Genomic DNA, 19,772 nt, shown 5'->3' with positions numbered 1-19,772 from the left:
CCTATTCCAAGGTGTTGGTATCCTATAAGAATTCCTTTTCTCCTTCCTCAGAGAGGTCACACTGTGGAAAATGCTGTAGGTTTCTGGAAAGAGAGGATGAAATGAAACACAACTAAACAGGACCAAAAAAGGGATCAGGAACACACAAATTTCACCCAACTTTAAAACAAACCTCAAGTTGCATGTGCATAAAAACATATGCCCAGAAAATAACCATTCTGCAGACCATCTAAGTTGTTCTCTTTTTGTCCTTTATTCCCTTTATCAATCTTATTCCTTTTCTTCTGATGTCTTTCCCTACTTCCTTCTTTGCTTCCTTTCTTTCTCTATCCCTCCCTTCCTTCCAATCACTTATGCACTTAATTCATCTGTTCATTCACATTTATTGAAGGAGGCACTGAGCAACACATTGGGTTCACGAGGAAGATAAAGATCTTATTGTTTTTATGGAGCTTACATTTCAAAGGAGTTGACAAAGAAATATATAAAGCAGATACACAGGGAATGACTGTGGGTAAGGGTGGAGGTTTACTCTCAACAGATTGAGTTTAAGGTTTAAGTCCCCATGAAGAGCAACATTAGAATTGAAATCTCAAGGACAGAAATGAGCAAGTCATTGAAAGAGCTAGGGAAAAATATCACAGAGAGAGGAGTAGCAATGCAAAAGTCCCAACTCAGGGATTTAAAGGACAGAAGGAACACTAGTGTATGCATTGTGGTTATTGATGAAAACATCATAATATCAACACTATTTATTTAAAGATTAAGAGTCAAAAATTTTATTGGTTATTTTAAACATTCCTATTTTTAATAATCACAAAAATCCCAATAGAAGGATATTATTCATTTCATTCATCTAAAGTCAGAGAAACAGACTCAAAAACATTAATGCTGACGTTGACATCATGATTAAATAAATGGGCAGTCTGGACTGTAATCCAGTTCCAGATCCCTTTAATAGCTCTAAAAAAAAAAAACAAAAAAATGGAGCTAATGGAAATACCATATGCTGACAGTGCAGTTTTATGGGCAAACAGACAATAAATGCTTTTTTATTACCATCAAGGTTATTTTGTGTTGTTGCATGGTTCAGGTTCAGTGATGCACTAGAAAACTGTTCTAGGACTGCTTTCTTAAAATTATATATGCAAGAATAGCATTCTAGAATCTCGTTTAAAACAGATAACAGGTATACAAAACACAATAAAAATTAATGTTTTAATAAAAAGTTGTTTGTATATCCTTTTATATTTATTTCACTACATAAAAATGGATTATATATGTGTGTGCATGTGTGTGTGTGTAACACACACATATATAATATATCGCCAGAGATATGGAAAATGCAGGACATCTCCACAAGGAGAGACAGCCAAAGGGGATTATATTTTTGCCACATGCCGGAAACAGACTTAATTTGGAGTCCTCTCCTCTGAATTGAGAAAAAACCTCACCCCGCTGAAAAATAAAGCTAAAGAGCTTCAACCTTTCACCTTGATGGCACCAAAGAAGCTGGGAGGTAGATGGCTGATGCCCCCTGCCCAGGCTCCTGTAGCAGAGGCCAACAAAAGCTACATATCTACATTTCCTATCTTTTGTCCCATTTTGCCCCCCTTTCAGGCCAACTAAACCTACATATGTATATCACCTAACTTTAGTTTCTATAAATTATAACTGCTTGTGTGGGACAGCAGAGAAGCAATCTACTTGCTTCTCCCCAATTTGATCAACCTGCATAAAGTTCCTTTTTCCTATTTTTACTTTTTGTCTATCTCTTATGCAGGTGGAAGGTGGATCCTGCAGGCTGGGATTCAGGCAGGGTCCCTGGACTAGGCTACTAGGAACATTCCTTTCATAAGGGTGTTGTGACTCTTCTTTACCTCAGGCCAGCTGAGTCACATGTAGTCAATACCACTGGGAAACAGCAGAAGAAAGATAAAGAAAAGCAAAAATCTATATTTAATTAGCTATCATATTGTGCAGCTAGATGACAACTGCATTGTGCTAGCCCTCCAATTCTTTTGGATATGGACTACAGGGATTTATATTGGCCAATAAGCCTATATATGGTCTCTTTCTTCCAACTCATTTGCAGGAACTTCAACCAAAATCAGAAAACCATAAATGCATGGTCTCTTGTAAGTAACATTTTCTATTTCACTTTATATGAACAAATGCAGAAATATTAGCAGATATTACATGTTATTTACCAGCATGCTAATAAAAATTCACACATAAAAGTAAACACTAAAATTCTAACAAATAAAATCTAGAATAGTACGTATTACAAGGAACTCTAGAAAAAAGGGCCCTTTAGTGTTCATTTTTAAAAAACCAAATTAATGATCAATTATGATAAAGAGACTAAGATATAAACGGAAATGCTTTTTAAGTCATTTCTTCAACTCATTTTAGTTTTATCACTTTTTACACAATTTAAAATTTATGAAAACCTTCTAATGTTGCCTTTAATTTTTGCCAGAATATTTTGAACTTGGTTTAAAACTGAAATTGAAGAAGCCTGAGGAGGGCTTTAATAACAACTTTCTTCAGTCTGTTTGTTTAAAACATGATGAATAAGCAAAAAGAAAAGGTGCAGAATAGAAAAAGAAAAATGATCCCTTCTCCTTCCTAGCAGTGTTCGAGGTTACTGGATTGTTCATAGACTTGCACAAGAAATTAAAACCTTCCTCACATGCTAGTAGCCAAGTATATATCTGACACGGTCCTAGTTGTCATATATGTAAACTTGGAGTCTAATGGTTTATAGATAGTTTTAAAGTTAAAGGCAGAAAGAAGCTTCACTAATATTAACTCCCCGTTATCTCCTGACTCATTTAATGTACTCTATAAATTGCATAGTTTCTTAAGTCTTTTATTTCGAAGGGGTAGATTGTCACTGTTTTACCACACTAAATTCTTAATATATCTGACAATGATTCATTCAGATTAAAAAAAAAATTGAAAGAAAAAGCTAAGAACCTAAACAAATCATGGGCCAGGGAATGGTGCAGAAATTCTGATCATCATAGCTCTTGAGTTATATTAGTACAGTGGTGTGGAAAACTTGGAATACAAGTCCTAGCCCCACCACTGTCAGGCCAAAAAAGCCTTAGCACTGTGAAAGAATTGCTCTGTGGTGATTAATATCAATCACTAGCAGTTCACAGGTGATTTTTTTTTCCTTTTCTTTGGATGCACAGATCATCACCCTTTGGGGTTGATTTCCCACAATCTTGACAGGAGGTAACAAGTGCTTAATAAATATTTGTTAGTAGATTTAAACATAATATTGGCAAGTTTTTAAGATTCCAGACTGAGGAAATCCTCTGCAGTATTTCTTTATATTCTGGAAAATCACCCAGAAATTGAGAGGTGGGGGAAGTCCAAGAAGTAAGAAATATAATTTATTTCCATTAATACTTAGAAACTCAGAAATTTGTTTTTTAAGTCAGTGGAAATTTGTTTCCACCAGAAAAGTATTATTGCTGAGTGTTTGTTTCCAAATTTGCTCCACAGTTCAGTTATTACATAGAAGAATATTGCATTTCACAATTGTCACTGTTATCAGGAGATGCTAGAGAAAATGGATTAACATGGTTACTTGCACAAAACTTAAGGTTTATCTAGGGACACTGTATCAGAAGCACAAGCAGTAATATATTATGGAGAATGGTCTCAAAGTGTTCACTTAAAGTCCACAACTCAAATGAATTTGCCCCCAAATTGTAAGATAACTGTTAACTCTTGGGTACTTGCAGAAACCCCTAGACAAGCTCAACACCATGAAACACCACAATGTACCAAGATGGCTTTTTGTTTTTCACAAGAAAACATAAACAGCTATTTATATCACGGAGCCTAGAGCTGGGACTTCGGACAATGGCATCAAGGGACATTTGTCCAAAGGCTGACTTCCGTGATGTCAAGGAGATGGTGCATGAAGATGCATAAAATAATCTCCTCCTTGAGAGAACAATTTATAAAATCTCTAAAACACATCCAATTCCAACACATTTTCAATTCTAAATTTTTCAGTAAATTTTCTGCATAGAGTAAAATTTGGGCTTTTAAAGGCTTTGTCTTTGGCATTTTAAAAATGTTTCCAAATGGTGCCTGTATTTTAAGAGCTTTTTTAGAAGCTTGATTCAAGGAGACTGCTGAGTCCTGATGATTTGTGCTTTTCATCCCCCTTGGGTAAACAGAGCCAGGCAAGTTTTTATATTTCTTTAATTCTCAAAAGAAAACAGTCTAGTCAATCAACTTCCCTATATTCAAATATAAGAATACTTCTTTCAGGGTATTTTATCTTCAAGTTTTATTCTGTCATAAATTTGGAATTAAAATTAAGTTACAAATTTCAGGTAAAACAAGGTGATAAAATTTAATGATCACTAAAATTTCAAGTGGAATCCATTTTACTGAACTTGGTTCCCTCTTCTCCTGAGGCCTCTTGATGTAATAAATTGAACTGTGCAAATCTAATTGGCTGAGACCCTGCTTGACCCCAAGACAGACTGCTAATGCTTTATCTCTGTTGAGATCTCATACCAAATCTAAGGTTGGATAAGCCTCTTCACCTTTTGAGAAAACAGAGATTTTAATGAGCCATTAAGTCACCTTGCCCTGAAAGTAACAAAGGGCTGCTCACACCTCCATCCTCCATAATCATCCATATTTAGTTTTGCTTATGTCATTGCTTGGAATATTTTTTAAAATCATACCTTAAAACAAATAGATATATATCTATTTGCCTAAATTCCAAGGAATGCATCTTGGGAAACATAAGTAGGTATGCATTATATTGGTTTCTAGAATTATAGAAGTTCCACTATAATTGAGTTATCCTAGGGATAAGCAAGATATTGCATTGCTTTCTAGTTTAATAAAATTTTAAAGTTAATCCAAATTTATCAATTTATTCAAACTGACACCTGTAAAAGTATGCTTTAGTATCTCCCAAGGAAATGAGGATTTCTGGGGAAATAAATTCCTCTAGTTCTTCTGGAGATACAGTTTGAGAAAAGGACATTCCCTTTCACCCTTACTTCCTCTTCTAAAGTAATTCAGAAGGGGCTCTGAGCTGCCCCACACCTGCATTTCCACCCTCAATGTCTATTCCCTATCTACAGTGTGGCTTGAAAGTACAGGTTACTAGCATTCTACTGTCTGGTGGAAATGACTGACAGCAAAACCAAGGAAATTACCACTTGGCCTGTCACTAGCCCAGTTTTCTTTAGAAGAGGAAGAGCCATCTACTGGGTACAATAAGATGTTAATGTACTATCTTGTCAGCATCTGCCAGGCCAATTTACTTGCGCATGTCAATCCTACTCTCTTATGGTTTTTCTTGCCCAGTTTGTCTACAAGGATGTATCTGTCACCTCTACATTGGCATTCTCTATTACAATACCCTTAGATTAATATTTACTAGGTTTGCTCTCAAAAAAAAGCCTCAAGGAATTTAATTTCTTTTTTTTTCTTTAAAACACTGTGCTGCCATAGGCAACTTGATAAGTAACTGAAATAAAGTAATGGCTAGATAAGATTATCTTCTCCTTTCCATTCATCTTAAGTGCTTTGCCTAAGTACTACTGAGGTAACAACATCAAAATCTAACACCTCCCCTGCAACACTAAAGTAGTTCTAAAATAAATACTAACAGCCAAACTTTTAGGACAGTCTTAAAAGGCTAACTAATAGAGAAATTAAATGTAATTACGGGTTGTCTGAAAAACAGCATGTCACGAATGCCACTTAATATCCTTTGGGGCACAGCTTCTGGGATGTTTCAGAAGGAAAATATTTTCCTTTTTAAAATAGCATAACCCCATTTAAAAAGTTAATCAAATGATTCAACTCATTTCTAACAAAATTTCTAATATTCATAATCAGTCTCATTGTCTTAGGGAGAGAAAGGAATCACTTTAGTTGGAGGACCTATAACCTAAATGTTGTCAAAAGTATTTCTGGACACATCCTTTGTCATTAGAAATAGCCAATCTTGTTATTGCCACATTGTGTGTTTTTCAGTTCCTTGTTATATTATGTAGCTATACAAAGACATAATATTTCCTTCAGCATAGTCTGCCATAAATAGAAATTGAAGGTTCATGGTTGCCCATGGAGTGGGTAGGAAAAGAGAGGGAGCAGTGGAGCAGAGGGAGGAAGGGAAGAAGGCAGGGAGGCGCTTCCTGCAGGCCAGGACTGGGTCTGGCTTCTTTACTTCTGTCCCTGACATGCAGCATGGTGTCTGGAACACAGAAAATGTAAATAAATAGTATTTATTGCACAGTGGTTGTAAACAAAATATACTTAGGACCTGCCAGGCACCAAGGGTTCCATGCTTCTTATCATAATTCTCTTGATAATCCTAAGAAGTCAGTGTTACTATTGTTCCCAATTTATAGATATAGAAGCTGCCTCAAAATAACCTAAAATAACCTAATAAGAGAGGGAAATCCACGTTATAAAATCTAATTTTAGCTCATTTCAAATAAAATGAAAAGAGACAGCCATAAATTAGCAAAGAAAAGGGATGTGGGAGTTTTCAAGATATTCTGTTTGGTCACTTCCACAGTTAACCCTTTGGAACTTTCCTCAATGAAGTAGGATACTAATTTTTTAAGTATGCTTTGTATTTGGTGGTTCACAAAGCAACATGAGGAAAAAAACAAGTTACTGAAAGTGAACCACATAGATTGATATTTTAAAGAAAGAAAACAAAAACCAGCACTAACATCTACTGCTACCAGCCATAACAAGCAAGGTGTCAAGTCACTGAATACATTTCAATAAATTGAGGAAAAATGGATTACCTTTTGTGTCTATTTTAAATGTTTCCACTGATCTCAAGAGGATTAAAGAAGGGATTTGTTTGTTTCAGTGTACCTCAAATCCATATGCAAATAGATACTGCACTACACATTTATAGTCAAAGACAATACTTTGTTTTTAAGAAGAGCAACACGCAATGTAACTGCAAATGAATGTCACAAAAAATGAGCCAGACAACAGTTAAGCTCCAATGAAGAATTCTGGTAATTACAAGCTGTATTGTAACAATCACTGTCAAATATATTTGCCTCCACTATTCCTGACTCCTTGCAAGATTGAACATATTCTCTTCCTTGTGCCTGCTCCCTCCCCCGCCATCTTGTCCTTTTTCACAGCTTTTATCACTCATGCCAAATGACTCATTGATCTTTGTTTCAATGCTACACTTAAAGAGGGAGAAAGCAGAGCACAGCAGGAGGGAGAAAGGAAAGAGAGCAAAAAAGAGAATGAGTGTGTGTGTGAGTGTGTATATACACGCATACACACATAAATGACATTACCTGGGTCTTGTCCCTCAAAACGTTTTAAATTAAAAAAAATGAACTCTAGGACATGGGGGATGGGTACTGTTTTTCAATCGATCAACCATAAGGAGACTCAGGGATAAGTATAACTAAAGAGGAGACCAGCAGGGTGGCATTCACTTGTTCAATTCACAGATATTTATTGAGTAACCCACAGCAGCCATCGCGCTACACAGTGGACATTTTAGAAGAGGAAAGACATGAGGTTTGCTTCACAGGTATGACAGGAAATATATTTGTTGAATGGTAAAGTTTTGGTTTGAAACCAAAATCCATAGCAAACTGTCTCCAAAGATGTAAAAATATCAGTTTACTAAATATTTTCCCCTTGCAATACTCTTTTTCTAAGCTTTATGATCTGTGTTCTCTTGTTATTTTCTTTATGTCTTTGGCTCCTGGGTGGGTTCGTGTCCTTGGTCTGTTATGTGAAGTGCTATTTTCTAGAGTTGTGTTCCAGGCTTTCCCTTTTTCTTGGCCTACACACTTCCTCTGAGAGTTTTCATTGCTCCTATGACTGGTAGTATCATTCATATGCTATGGACATCAGGTTTGAGGACATCATATTCTGCATGTTCTCTAAACCCCCTGAGTGTCTGACTCAGATGAACCCCAAGAGAATTTCAAAATACCAAAATCAATCAGCTTACCCTCTCATTGACCAGCACACCATCCAAGAAATTGTTCAGTTAAGAAACCTGAGACTCATTTTAATTTCTTCCTTTTTATTTCCTACAATCATTCTCAAAAGTTCCATTGCTTCTTCTGTCCTAAAATATATTAAGAACCCACCACTCTTCTTCACACTGCCTGCTGCCACCCAGTCCAGGGTACCGTAGTGTCTTGCTGAGATTCTCACAAGTATCTGCTGAGTTGGTCTCCCTGGTTTCATTCTTAACTTTCTCCAATTATTTTCAACTTTATAGTCATTTACCTATTCAGAATGCAAATTTGATCATATTGTTCTCATGTTTCAAACCCTTCACAGACTTTGTATATACTAAAGTCCAAGCTCCTTTATAATGTCCTTCAGACTTCTGCTCACCTTACATTACCTTACAAGTCTCTCCTCATTCAGATGCCACATTTCACCGGATTGAACTTCTTTCAGCTCCTTAAACATGTAGGTGTGCTCTCTTATCAGAGTGCTTCCCAGATCCTTCCCAGTGCCTCAAATTTTCTTACCTTCACCCCAAACTTTCCTAGATAACTCTTAGTTATTGTTTAAACACTGGCTTCTGTGGATCGCCACCCATCATGGCTCAACCCATCTACCTTCTATTACACTTAACTGCCCAACCAAAAGGATTATTCCTCTGGTAACTTGGACATTCCCTCTTAATATCATTTTTCAAATGTTTTATTATAAACCCTCATTTAAGACTCTTCTCTGCTAATTCTGGTATAAAGGGCCAGAAACAATCCAGTATAGAGAGCTTGGCTTTGGAGTGCTAGCACCTAGTTCCATGAATGATATTAGTGTTCAATCAATATCCACTCTGAGTACAAAGAGAACCTTTTATTTATAGAAAACACCCCCGACCCTTAAGGAGAATAACATTAAATGTAGAATATCTGTTATACATAATTATAAGATGATAATGAGTAAATAAAATTGACTCCAATTTGGATAACATGAAGATTTGCTAACATTGTAAATTGGAATTAAATATTTAGCTCTCCTTCTGGGATAATCTGATCTACACTAAATACTTCTGGAAGGCAGTTTTATGATTTATATTACAGATGAGAACATAAAGCACAGCAAAGTTAATTGAGTTACCCAAGGTTACCCAGTGAAACAGAAGCTGAGCCAGAACTCAAAACTCAAAAGCTGTCGACCTCCAATCCTTACTGTTAACATTTTTGGGGAAATTATTTTGTCCTTGCCTCCCAAAGTACTATTGTATTATTTTAGGACATACTTTAATAGCCTTCTCCAAACTATCACCTACGATATTTTTCATTTGAATAAAGAAATGCAGGGATTTTCCTCTAGCCTTTTACATTAAAGCCTTTCTGTGATGTGCCTCTGAACTCATTGCTCTGAGAGGTGTCAGCTCCCTGTATTCTTAATGGCACATTAGTATCAGATATTAGTCATCACTAAACAGGGCCAACATTTAACTCTTCTGCTGTAGGAGACCATATTGCACATTTGACATCTATAAATGTCCAAAGTTAGTTGGCTGGTGCATTCTATTGCACTGGGTGAACATTTTGGTAGAAAATGCTGCCAACAGTTAATAAACATTTGAGAAGCAACATAGGCTATTATATTTAATGGGATTACTGATTCCAACAATTATATTCCCAAAGAAATAAACTCAAAATTATTTCAAAAGGCTAGCTATGTACTCAGTAAATATGTTTATATGTGGTACTGTGAGTCCAATGGCAGTCAACAATATATAGCTAAATGCCAAAAAACCTTATTATTGTCTCACTAGACATGTTTACTGAACACAGAGCTTTGCTTTTTATAACAAGCATTGCTGATATTAATACCACAGAGACTGGCAATGTGAGCATACACTTGTTGTTTTTGTTGTTGTTATTGTTTGTATGTTTGTTTGTTAGCCACACAGTGGACCAACTAGTATTCTTATTTTTTATATCTGAATATAGTTCAAGATATTAAAGGACTTTAATCTGTACAAATCTGTAACTAATACATGCCACTTTTATTGTACACATAGAACTACAATACCTTAGCATTTTCAGATGGATAAACCATCAAACGGAAGAATCTGCAATCACAAAATATTTCCCATGCTCTTTGAGCTTTACTTGACCCATTCTTTATTCCACAGAAGCAAACATCTTCACCCCAATGCACTTGAGCCTGCTCATTATATCACTCTCCCCAGTCTGGCCTTATAGCTCCAGGCCCATGAAGAACTCTAAACGTCCAAAGTATTTACTGTTCTTAATCTCCAACGTGACATTAAGTGAATTGGTTCTGTCATGTGTATATAACTGATTGTGTTTCCTCTAATAAAGACAGACAGCTGAGTTACCCATTTGTAAGTTAGCCCAATGTAATGGGAAGAGAGAACTTCTGTCGGATGCTAACTTAACTCAATAGCTTGTATCACAAAAATATCAATTAAGATTCTAGCAGAAACTTTCAAACACAATTTTCAAAAAAATCACACCAATATTTTAGGAATTTGGTCCAATGCTTATACAACTCAAAAGTAACTTAAAATTTCCTTAAAAAAAAAAGAAAGTGCAAAAATTCATGGTAAATTGAGAGGCTATATAAGGTAAATATTAAGCTTCATATATGTGTTAACATTTCTGGTTGGTCACTGATAGTCAATATAGAGTCAGGATACTTTTGACTTACACTTGAAAATGTCAATTCCATGAATTCATCCTCCTTCATCAGCCTTATTTTTGGAGAAATTACTGAAAGGATGTTACATTCATTTCCTAATGCTGAAATTCTCACTATACCATACCCAGAAATAGTTTCTTTTGCAGAGTAGCCTAGAGGCTGAGCTGGCTTTCTGCTTTAGCTTACAAGTTTTCTCTCAAAGACTCTTAAAGGGAACTTTAGCTTTTTGATATTGTATTTGTCACCCATTTCCTATAGCAGTCTGAATGCAACTATGAAGGATAACAGAGCAAAAAATAAATGTTTTTATCCCAAGGATACTTGCCCTGTTTGAGAATTTTCTTTACCTGCAGAGATTCCATTTCTTCATCTTTTCTTTGGGTCTCTTCTAGCAGATCTACAATAAGAAAGTAAAATACCCATGAAAATGCAATGTCAAACTGGGTTGCTTCTTATTATTGAATGTAATTCAGTTGATAGCTTGCATAATCTGCTGGGAAGAGAATTTGATATTGAGGTGTGAGAAGCAAAAACAGAAATGTCCTCTGATGCCAACTGATGAGATGCTGCAGAGCTCTAGACTCTGCCAAACCTAAGCTAGCTGAGAAGACTTGGGAGGTCCCAACTTTATGAGATACTACAGGATGATATCAAATCAATTACAAATCAAAAATTCACACCAATATTTTAGGAATTTTATCCAATGCCTACACTACTCAAAAGTAACTTAAAATTTCCTTTTAAAAAAGTCTTTTTTTATTTTCATTTAGTAGAAACAAACCATTTGCTCTTAAAATAAGTTTTTAAGCCAAGTTCTACCCTGAGTCAATTTTTATAAGCAAATTAAAACTACCTGGAATAATGGGGTGTTATTAATGGAAGTAGAGCACCTCAACTGTAAAATTATATTAATTATCATTTCACACCAAGAGGGTGGGATGCATTGAAGCTATATCTGGCCAAGAGTTTGGCACCACCTCAGAGAAATTAGTGGCTGGAAAAGAAGGTAGTCAATTGAAGAGAGACCTGTATTAATGCACACATACAGCCATGGTGTCTCAGTGCCCTACATTAATTTATGAACTGCTCTAAAGGAAAATACATTTGGCAAGCAGAATTTTCTGCCTGCAGCTATACCACCCTGTGCTATGATCTTATTAGATCTCACAAATCTAAAGAGGGCTGGGTTGAGTCAGACCTTGGATGAAAACTAGCAAGAGATACCTACAGCAGTGCACATTAGTATTAGCATTTGCCTTACTCTGTGATTGATATAGTTTACCAAGAGGCAGCATAGCATAAAAGAAAAATATAACGTATGGAAGTTCAATATATATTCCAGAAAGGCAAATGAAAATGTTTTTAGCAAGTGCTACACGAGACGCAGAAGGAAGTGGTAATACAGTGGGTGGCAAAGTCACTTGGATGTATGTCATAAGTGGATAGGCAATACACTGAAACTTCAGGACCTGGCAGATGGTATAATTGATGGTGATGGCCTTTTGAGACTGCATGGCTAAGAAGGCTACAGAGGAGAGGCAAGCAATCCCAACAACACACAATGTGCCTCAGTTAAGGAAGAGAAGTAATTTTTATTCTGTATCCCATAGAAGAACTGACAGGCTCCCCCAAGTTCCCACATTCCAGTTATGTCAACAATGACAGAAGGATGACAATGTTTAAGGGGCATTTTGGGGAATTAGTTGGCATATTAGGTTCTTTAGCTTTCAGATGTCAAAGCAAATCTGGAGTGCAGGACACTGAATAAGAGTCCTCACTCATTCCTCTTCTTGCGACTTATTTGCACTGAGATGCTGCAGCTGCTTCCATCAGGGTGTCATGGACGTCTGCTTCTCTACTTCTTGCATCTGGGCTGGCCTCCTGACTTGATTTGGTGAACAGAATACAGCAGAAGCAACTCTGTGCCAATTGTGTTGAGGCTTCGAGAGGCCTTGCACATTTTCACTTTTCCAAGAGAAACCACGTTGTTACCATATGAGGAAGCCCAGGACAACCTGCTAGTTGACAAGAAAAGTCTGACCCAGGACTCTCCCCACTGAACACCACCCTGAAGGTGGCCCCAGGTGGTATCCAGCTCATGTCCCAGCAGAATTGCCCAAGTGACCTGAAGGTGACCACAGATGACTCAGATGGAAGCCCAGTTGAGGCCAGACAAACTCCGTAGCCAAGTTCAGAGTCACTTTCAACTGGCAGAATCATGAGCTTAATAAAATTTGGGAATGGTCTGGTTCAAGAACTTGCTAAGTGACAGCAACCAGCTGCTAATTAACAACAAACATTTAGGATTTATTTAAAAATTATAGGAGTAACTAACAAATACATGAGAAAAGTGGATTCACATTCTGAAGAGAGTAACAACTAGAGCAAGTCAGGATGGGTGGGGATGCAGGTATTATAAGCACATGGTCATTTTATTCTAAATATCTCCAATATTCATGTCCCTCCAGTCAAAACGAGATTCCAGGAAAAACTAATGAGAGTAGCTTAGATCTCTTGCCTATTACTTAGGTAGGGTAAAGTAGAGAATACTTTCATTAACAATTCCAAAAGGATTGGACTAAGAGTAGAAATGATGGTCTCTACATGCAAAATTAGGGTATTATTAATAGAAGAAGAAAGGATGAACAAGAGACTGACCAAAACAACAGATGATTATTCCAATTGGCTTTAATAAATTGTGTCTTCAGCCCAACTTTCTCCGATATTTGTGATTTATATGATCACTACTTTGTTGTTATGAGGATGCAGTCATTTTGCTATATACCACTTTGGGAAATTAGGAGGTTCTCAGAGGTGGGCTCTTTGTAACAAATTGCATTGTTTAATGGTGCAGTGGAACTGGAGTGATATATAGTAGGGGATCATAAATGAATGATCAGAAAATGAATCTTGTACCTCCAGAGACAAGTTGGTAGAGAAAACACCAGACATCATAGAAAAAGTGTACGGGATAAATGCTAGGTAATGGATCTCTTACACAGTCAAACCCAACTCAGTCATCTGATAAAATACAGATATAAGAAAGTTCAGTATACCTTTCTCTTTGAGGACTTCCTGTTCCTCTTCTTCATGTAATTCCTGCGACACTTCAGTTAGGTGCCTAACTAATCTGACATGCCATAAAAGTAGCTCGTGATCCTGGCTGGCAAGAAGGAACCTCTATTAGCCTGGTACTTCCAAAGCTGTATATTTTAGTAAGTTGGAGGAATTTGTTCAACAATAAAGGTGGCAAAGAAGAAAAAAGAGAGAAACAAAGAAAGAGCTGGTTGAGGACTATATCCATCTCCGACTACAAAACTCAAAACTGGACTTCTAGTCAATTTCTTTTCTTCTTCTTCCTTCCTTTTTTTTCTTTATTTCATTTTTTTTTTCTTAAATTAGATTTAAGTTTTCTTCTAAAGTTTCTGGGTATGTGATGGTGTTAAAACTTTTTATCATTGTTCAGAAACCTGGAGAATTTAGTGCTTGGAAAAAACTTTCAGTTCCACACTGAAACATTTCATTCTATAATAAATAAGTGAATGATTTGCCTGAGATTATCTAGTTAGTACTAAAACCACATCGAGAGCTTTAGTCTAATATATCATGCTCTCACTTGTATCACTCTATTTAATTATACCCTTGTTCCTACTGTTACTTATTTAAAACACACACACACACACACACACACACGTCTCTGACTTGCTTTGGGAGTTCTCTAGTGGCAACAACTAGGGTTTCTTGTGTCTCCCTAACTACTGCCTCCCTACCTTGATACTTAACTTAGATCCCAGCTTGCCTTCACTTACATCAACTGCTCACTTGTAGGTGCACTGTTCAACTACATCCATTTGGGATGACGAATACTGCTATTAACCTGTACTGATGAAATATGGCCACGGGCATAACTGAGAAGAACTAGCCCATGGCAAAGAGATGCAAGCCAAGGGACAGCAGGTGAGATCTTCGGATAGCTGAAAGGAAATAATGCTGTGACAACTGAGCATGATCAGTGCCCCTTGTTATAATGAGTAATCTTTTGTTCTCATGTTTGTAAGAACAAAGAAAAAGATCAGCATGGAAAATGCTGAAGGACTGCTCTGCTCCCTGGCTCACCACTGGCATGTTCCTGTTTTCCTTCATTAGTTTTTGGTTTGCTGTTTAAGACAAACAGCAATTCAACTGCCATGCAAATTGTTGTGGCTAAATATGCTTCCATCAACATTAGTCAATGAAAGGTTTTTGGTGAAAAGGGAAGTAGCCCCGAGTATTTTGGATTGGCTCCAATATTTTAAATGAGCTGATAGTGATTATGACATATAGGGGGGGTCCTATATTACAAAGCAGAACATCATAGATGAGAATTGAGACTCTAGTTGTTTTGTTTTGCTCCACTCTGCATTTCTGTGGCACACTTAGGGTAATATATCCTGACCATATTTTTGGCTAAGACAATTTTATACCCTTTTGTTTATTTATTTGTATTTAAAAGGTGAATCAAGTCTGGGTATATCTAAATAACACATCCATCTAGTAATTTGACCCTTCAGAGGAATGCTGAAGATCAAGTTTAGAAATGCTATTTTTTCCTTTAACATTTACTGTAAAGTATCTTATCCATAGTACAATCAGGCTGGCCGATAATGGGCAGAAAGTTATAGAAAGTGGGGCCTGAGATACAGCAAAATTTAGGAGCACAACACTGGACAGAGTACCACTGGCAGCAGAACATGTTGAATTAATGATTGTGGTTTAGAGAAAAGCATTTAGCTTCTGGCTCTTGTACCTTACCCAGTAATTCAGTGCTCCTGTTCAATGTTATGCTGTGTCCTGACATTTACTAAAAATAACATATAATGTAAATTCTCGAAAGAGCTCAATATTTATTTCTCTAAATTGTGCATTCCTCTTTGTGGAGAGCAGTCATGGTATAATGAAATCAAACAAATAAAATAGCACACTAAAATCCATAAGAGGCCATAAACAATGGACTAGCCTCCCACAGTTATACCCCAGTTGCTCAAGACATTGGCTACATGACCAAGACAATGGTCAGTTTTTCTTTTTCTTCCTGGGCTACCCAGTTATTGGGATCATTGGCATTTTAGGGATAGAAGGGAACATTGAAGTAATGTAATTCAGGTTTTTAATTTTTTTAAAGTAGCATTCCATTTTGTAAGTGAAACACAAATCATCCAGTAATATTATAAATAAAATAACTTAAAAAGCTGAAAGGGAGCTGTTGGAGTTGGAGCAGAAGTGGAGAATCTGAGGCCTGCTTGCCAAGATTCCCTGTATCCCAAACCTTTGGTATCACAGTAGACTAGAAAGCTCCAAATTATATTGATTACAAAAAAAACACTGATCTAACTGAGCATGGTGGCACATGCCTGTAATTCCAGTGACTTAGGAGGCTGAGGCAAGAGGGCCACGAGTGGCTCAGTGGTTAAGCACCCCTGGATTCAATCCCCAGCACCAAAACAACAACAAACCCCTACTGATCTAATTCAACCTCTTCACATATTATGGATGAGGATTAAATTTTAAGAGATCTAATGCCTTTGTTAATGTCACACAGCTAGTTAACAGACATGCATGAATCTGAGCATAGGACTTTTGCTCTAAACTAGAATCCAGTACTTTCTTTTGCAAAACCATGACTGCCCCCCTTTGCCTTTCAATATTTGTATTAAAATGACATAGTATTCAAAGATTTACCATAAATACTAATACATTTTCTTTTTTTTATTAAATTAGTTATTTATTCTAATTTGTTATACGCAATGGTAGAATGCAATTCATTTCAGATTACACATATAGAGCACAATTTTTCAAGTCACTGATTGTACACAAAGTATTTTCACACCATTTGTGTCTTCAGACACGTACTTGGGGTAATGATGTCTAACTCATTCCACCATCATTCCTATCTCCTTGCCCCCTCCCTTCCCTTCCCTCCCCTTTGCCCTATTATTCAAAGTTTTACCATAAATACTAATACATTTTCTAATTCTTCCCCAAGCTGAAAGAAAACTTCCTTAAACTACTTATGTGACACTGGCAGGCCTGTGAGAAGGCCTACAGTTACTAACTGTCCACATTAAAATTCTTCAACTCAGAGATAGCATCAAAAGATGTGACTCTGATGGAAAGCAAGACCCAGACACTTGAGAAGGCAGCTGCATTAGCAAGGGATGTTCATCACAGTGCATGCAGAATAACTCACATAATAAAGCAATAATGAAAAATCTCTTTCAATGAGTAACAGTTGAAAAGTTTCTCAGCTTAACATAACACTGTCCAGTAAATGGCTTTCCTGTATCATTACGCTAGTGAAGGGAAACAGAATAAAAGGATAATGAGTCCCTACATTAGCTCTAATATCTCAAATACAATCAAATATGTTTGGCCTTAAATTAATACAATCAGCCCATTGCATTGTGGATCCCATTTCCATGGATTCAACTAATCGCGGAATGAAAATATTCTTTAAAAAAAATTCTGTCTGTACTGAACACTTCAGACCTTTCCACTTGTTATTGCTCCTCAACAACACAGCATGACAACTATTTATATAGCTTTAACACTGTATTGGGCACTAAGTCATCTAGGAATGATTTGAAGCACGTGAGTAGGTAATATGGAAATACTATACTACTTTATATAAGGGACTTGAGCATCCTCAGATTTTGGAGTCTGTGGGAACCAATTCCCCGTGGCTACTACAGAATATTGTACATGAACAATACTTAAAATAGTGTCAGCTTCATAGTAAGATTTACATATATGTTAGCTCTTATTATTATTTTTAAAGTCACCCTTAATTATGCAATTTAAGACAAATAAAAAAAGACCTCCTGGTACACTGCCTTTAGACTATAATAGGGAGCTGCATTCCTTAAAACTCTGCCACATCTACTGCCACCCACTGGTACAGATCTGGATATACCACAATGAGTTAAGAGTTTTCTCATGAGGCCTTACCACAGAAAACACACAGGTTAAAATGAAGAACAACATTCAGAAAGTATGGCTACCCCTTGTGGTTTGTCTCAGACGCTGAAACAACATACTGGTCTACAGATGGAGCTGTACTAGTCCAACAAATGAAAGGTTTATAGTCCACTGTCTGTCTCGGGTTATGTGGTAAAACACCCAAATACAGGTACTTGTATTTTTATTTGATGTTAATTCACTTTGGGTGAAAATTTCCATCGTAGAGATTTAAAACCCCTTGCCCATAGCTACAGTATAAAAAACAGCACAAAAATCTACACCCTTCTACTTCATTCCTAGCTCTAGTTATTAAAAAATATCAAGTTATAGAATGAAAGTTCTGACCCAGTCGACTATTAATCTTTTGTTACTTCTATTAACAACAAAAACAGAGAAAGTAAGAATGTGTTCATTACAAGGCACTGTCATAACTTGGTGAGTGCGCTGTCTTGGTGAAAAAGACTATATGTGACAAACAGCAAAATAGGCAAGAGAAGTTTATGGTCTACTGTAAATACTACTTTAAGAATAAGTTTTATGTGCCCAGATCCAGGCATAAAATTCTGTTTCTTCCTATATGCACTATCATCTCTGAATTGTACTCTCCCAGTGCAAAGTTTGGCTTAGGTTAGAAGATGGTTTATCCTGGACCCTGGTTTTGACTGTAGACTTATAGAGCACAACTGTGTATACATATTTGGGCTTATAGAAGTCCTGTGTATCTGACTTGTTCTTTGATTATCTCTTGGTTACAGAAGGTACAAATAATTTTGCTAAACCAAATCTGGGTCTGCTCTAGATCAATACTGAACTTGTATTTTTAGATGAAAGTTTTTCAAACTTCTTCAATTCTTATGACCTAAGGGTAAAACAAACCTCAGAAATGGAATTATGATATGATGTTCAGTGCATCTGGTTACAGAGTCTAGCTCAATGTCAAATACCAGGTATATCTCCTTTGGCAATTCACACATAAAGAGCATGTAACTATGTGTTTTGTACTTGTTATACTATATTGTAAATAATACCTGGCCTGAAGTAGAGGCAACTCCTTCAAGACCTCATAAGTACCAGGATTTTCTTCTCAATTTTTCCTAGCATTGATATATTGGCACATTCTCTTAGGTCACTTAATGATTAGAGATGCTTATAGTGTATTTATGATTTATACATAAAAACAAAACAATTGATAGTAAAGGAGATACAGGAAAATTTTAAAAAATTTTTAAGTTTAAATATTCAGTTTTAAAATATGATTGATCCAAAACCTTATATTACTAAATTAAATCCAAGATCAGGAATATTGCATTCAACTGTCTTCATTCCTATCCCCAGTCTGGGGCATTTTAGAGATCAGGTATCACAGCTCAGCATTGTTTATATTTATAAAATCCTTTCTTTAAAGAGTTCATATAAAGATCTTAACATAAAATAGCTTTTCACCCATTGGACTTTCAAAACCAGGATGGAAATTTTTATGAACTTGAGAAACATTATTGACATTTACTTCTGGGTGAGCAAATCACTGACAACCTCTTTGTCTCAAACACAAGCCTTGAAACATATAAACATCCTATGAAAACTAAAATAGGTAAAGAAGCAAGCGGAAGTTAGTGTTGCTAACTAGATGACTTTAAAACATTGAAACTATCCTATATTATCCCACAGGACCAGTGCAATCAAAAGGCATTTTGAGGAAGACCCATGATGGCCCCTGCAGGTCTGCAAATGGAGGAAAGAGACACCAGGCAAGGAATGATGACAGTTTCCAGAAATTGGAAAAGGTGAAAAGCCAGATTCTGCCCCAAAGCCTCCAGACAGGAATTAAGTGCTGCTGACACCTTGGTTTATAATCTTCTGAGACCCACGTGTACTTTTGCCTCCCAGAGAACAAATCTGAGTTGTTTTAAGCCACTAAATTTGTGATAATTTATTATAGCAGCAATGGGAAACATATATATATATATATATATACCTAAGGTATAAAATATACCTTAGAAGTTTAAGTGATATTCTACTAAAAACAAATCTAAGGGCACATGCTACCTACCACAATCACAGAGGTTATAATCAAA

The 19,772-nt window shown here is 36.4% G+C and overlaps 1 protein-coding gene across 3 annotated transcripts in view; it reads right to left on the bottom strand.

Annotated features, from left to right (window-relative positions):
- The window catches only part of Cep128 (centrosomal protein 128), a 393,967-nt gene that overhangs the window by 63,442 nt on the left and 310,753 nt on the right, over nt 1-19,772 (bottom strand). For all 3 annotated transcript variants that reach the window (XM_027931718.2, XM_071607633.1, XM_071607634.1), the window contains exon 21: nt 11,049-11,098. In XM_027931718.2, the coding sequence (XP_027787519.2) occupies nt 11,049-11,098 (50 nt within the window). The remainder of the gene's footprint in view (nt 1-11,048; nt 11,099-19,772) is intronic.

The sequence above is a fragment of the Marmota flaviventris genome, chromosome 2, assembly GCF_047511675.1.
Source record: "Marmota flaviventris isolate mMarFla1 chromosome 2, mMarFla1.hap1, whole genome shotgun sequence".
NCBI lineage: Eukaryota > Metazoa > Chordata > Mammalia > Rodentia > Sciuridae > Marmota > Marmota flaviventris.
The sequence above is the reverse complement of the archived record's forward strand: the minus strand, read 5'-3'. Positions and strand labels throughout refer to the sequence as shown.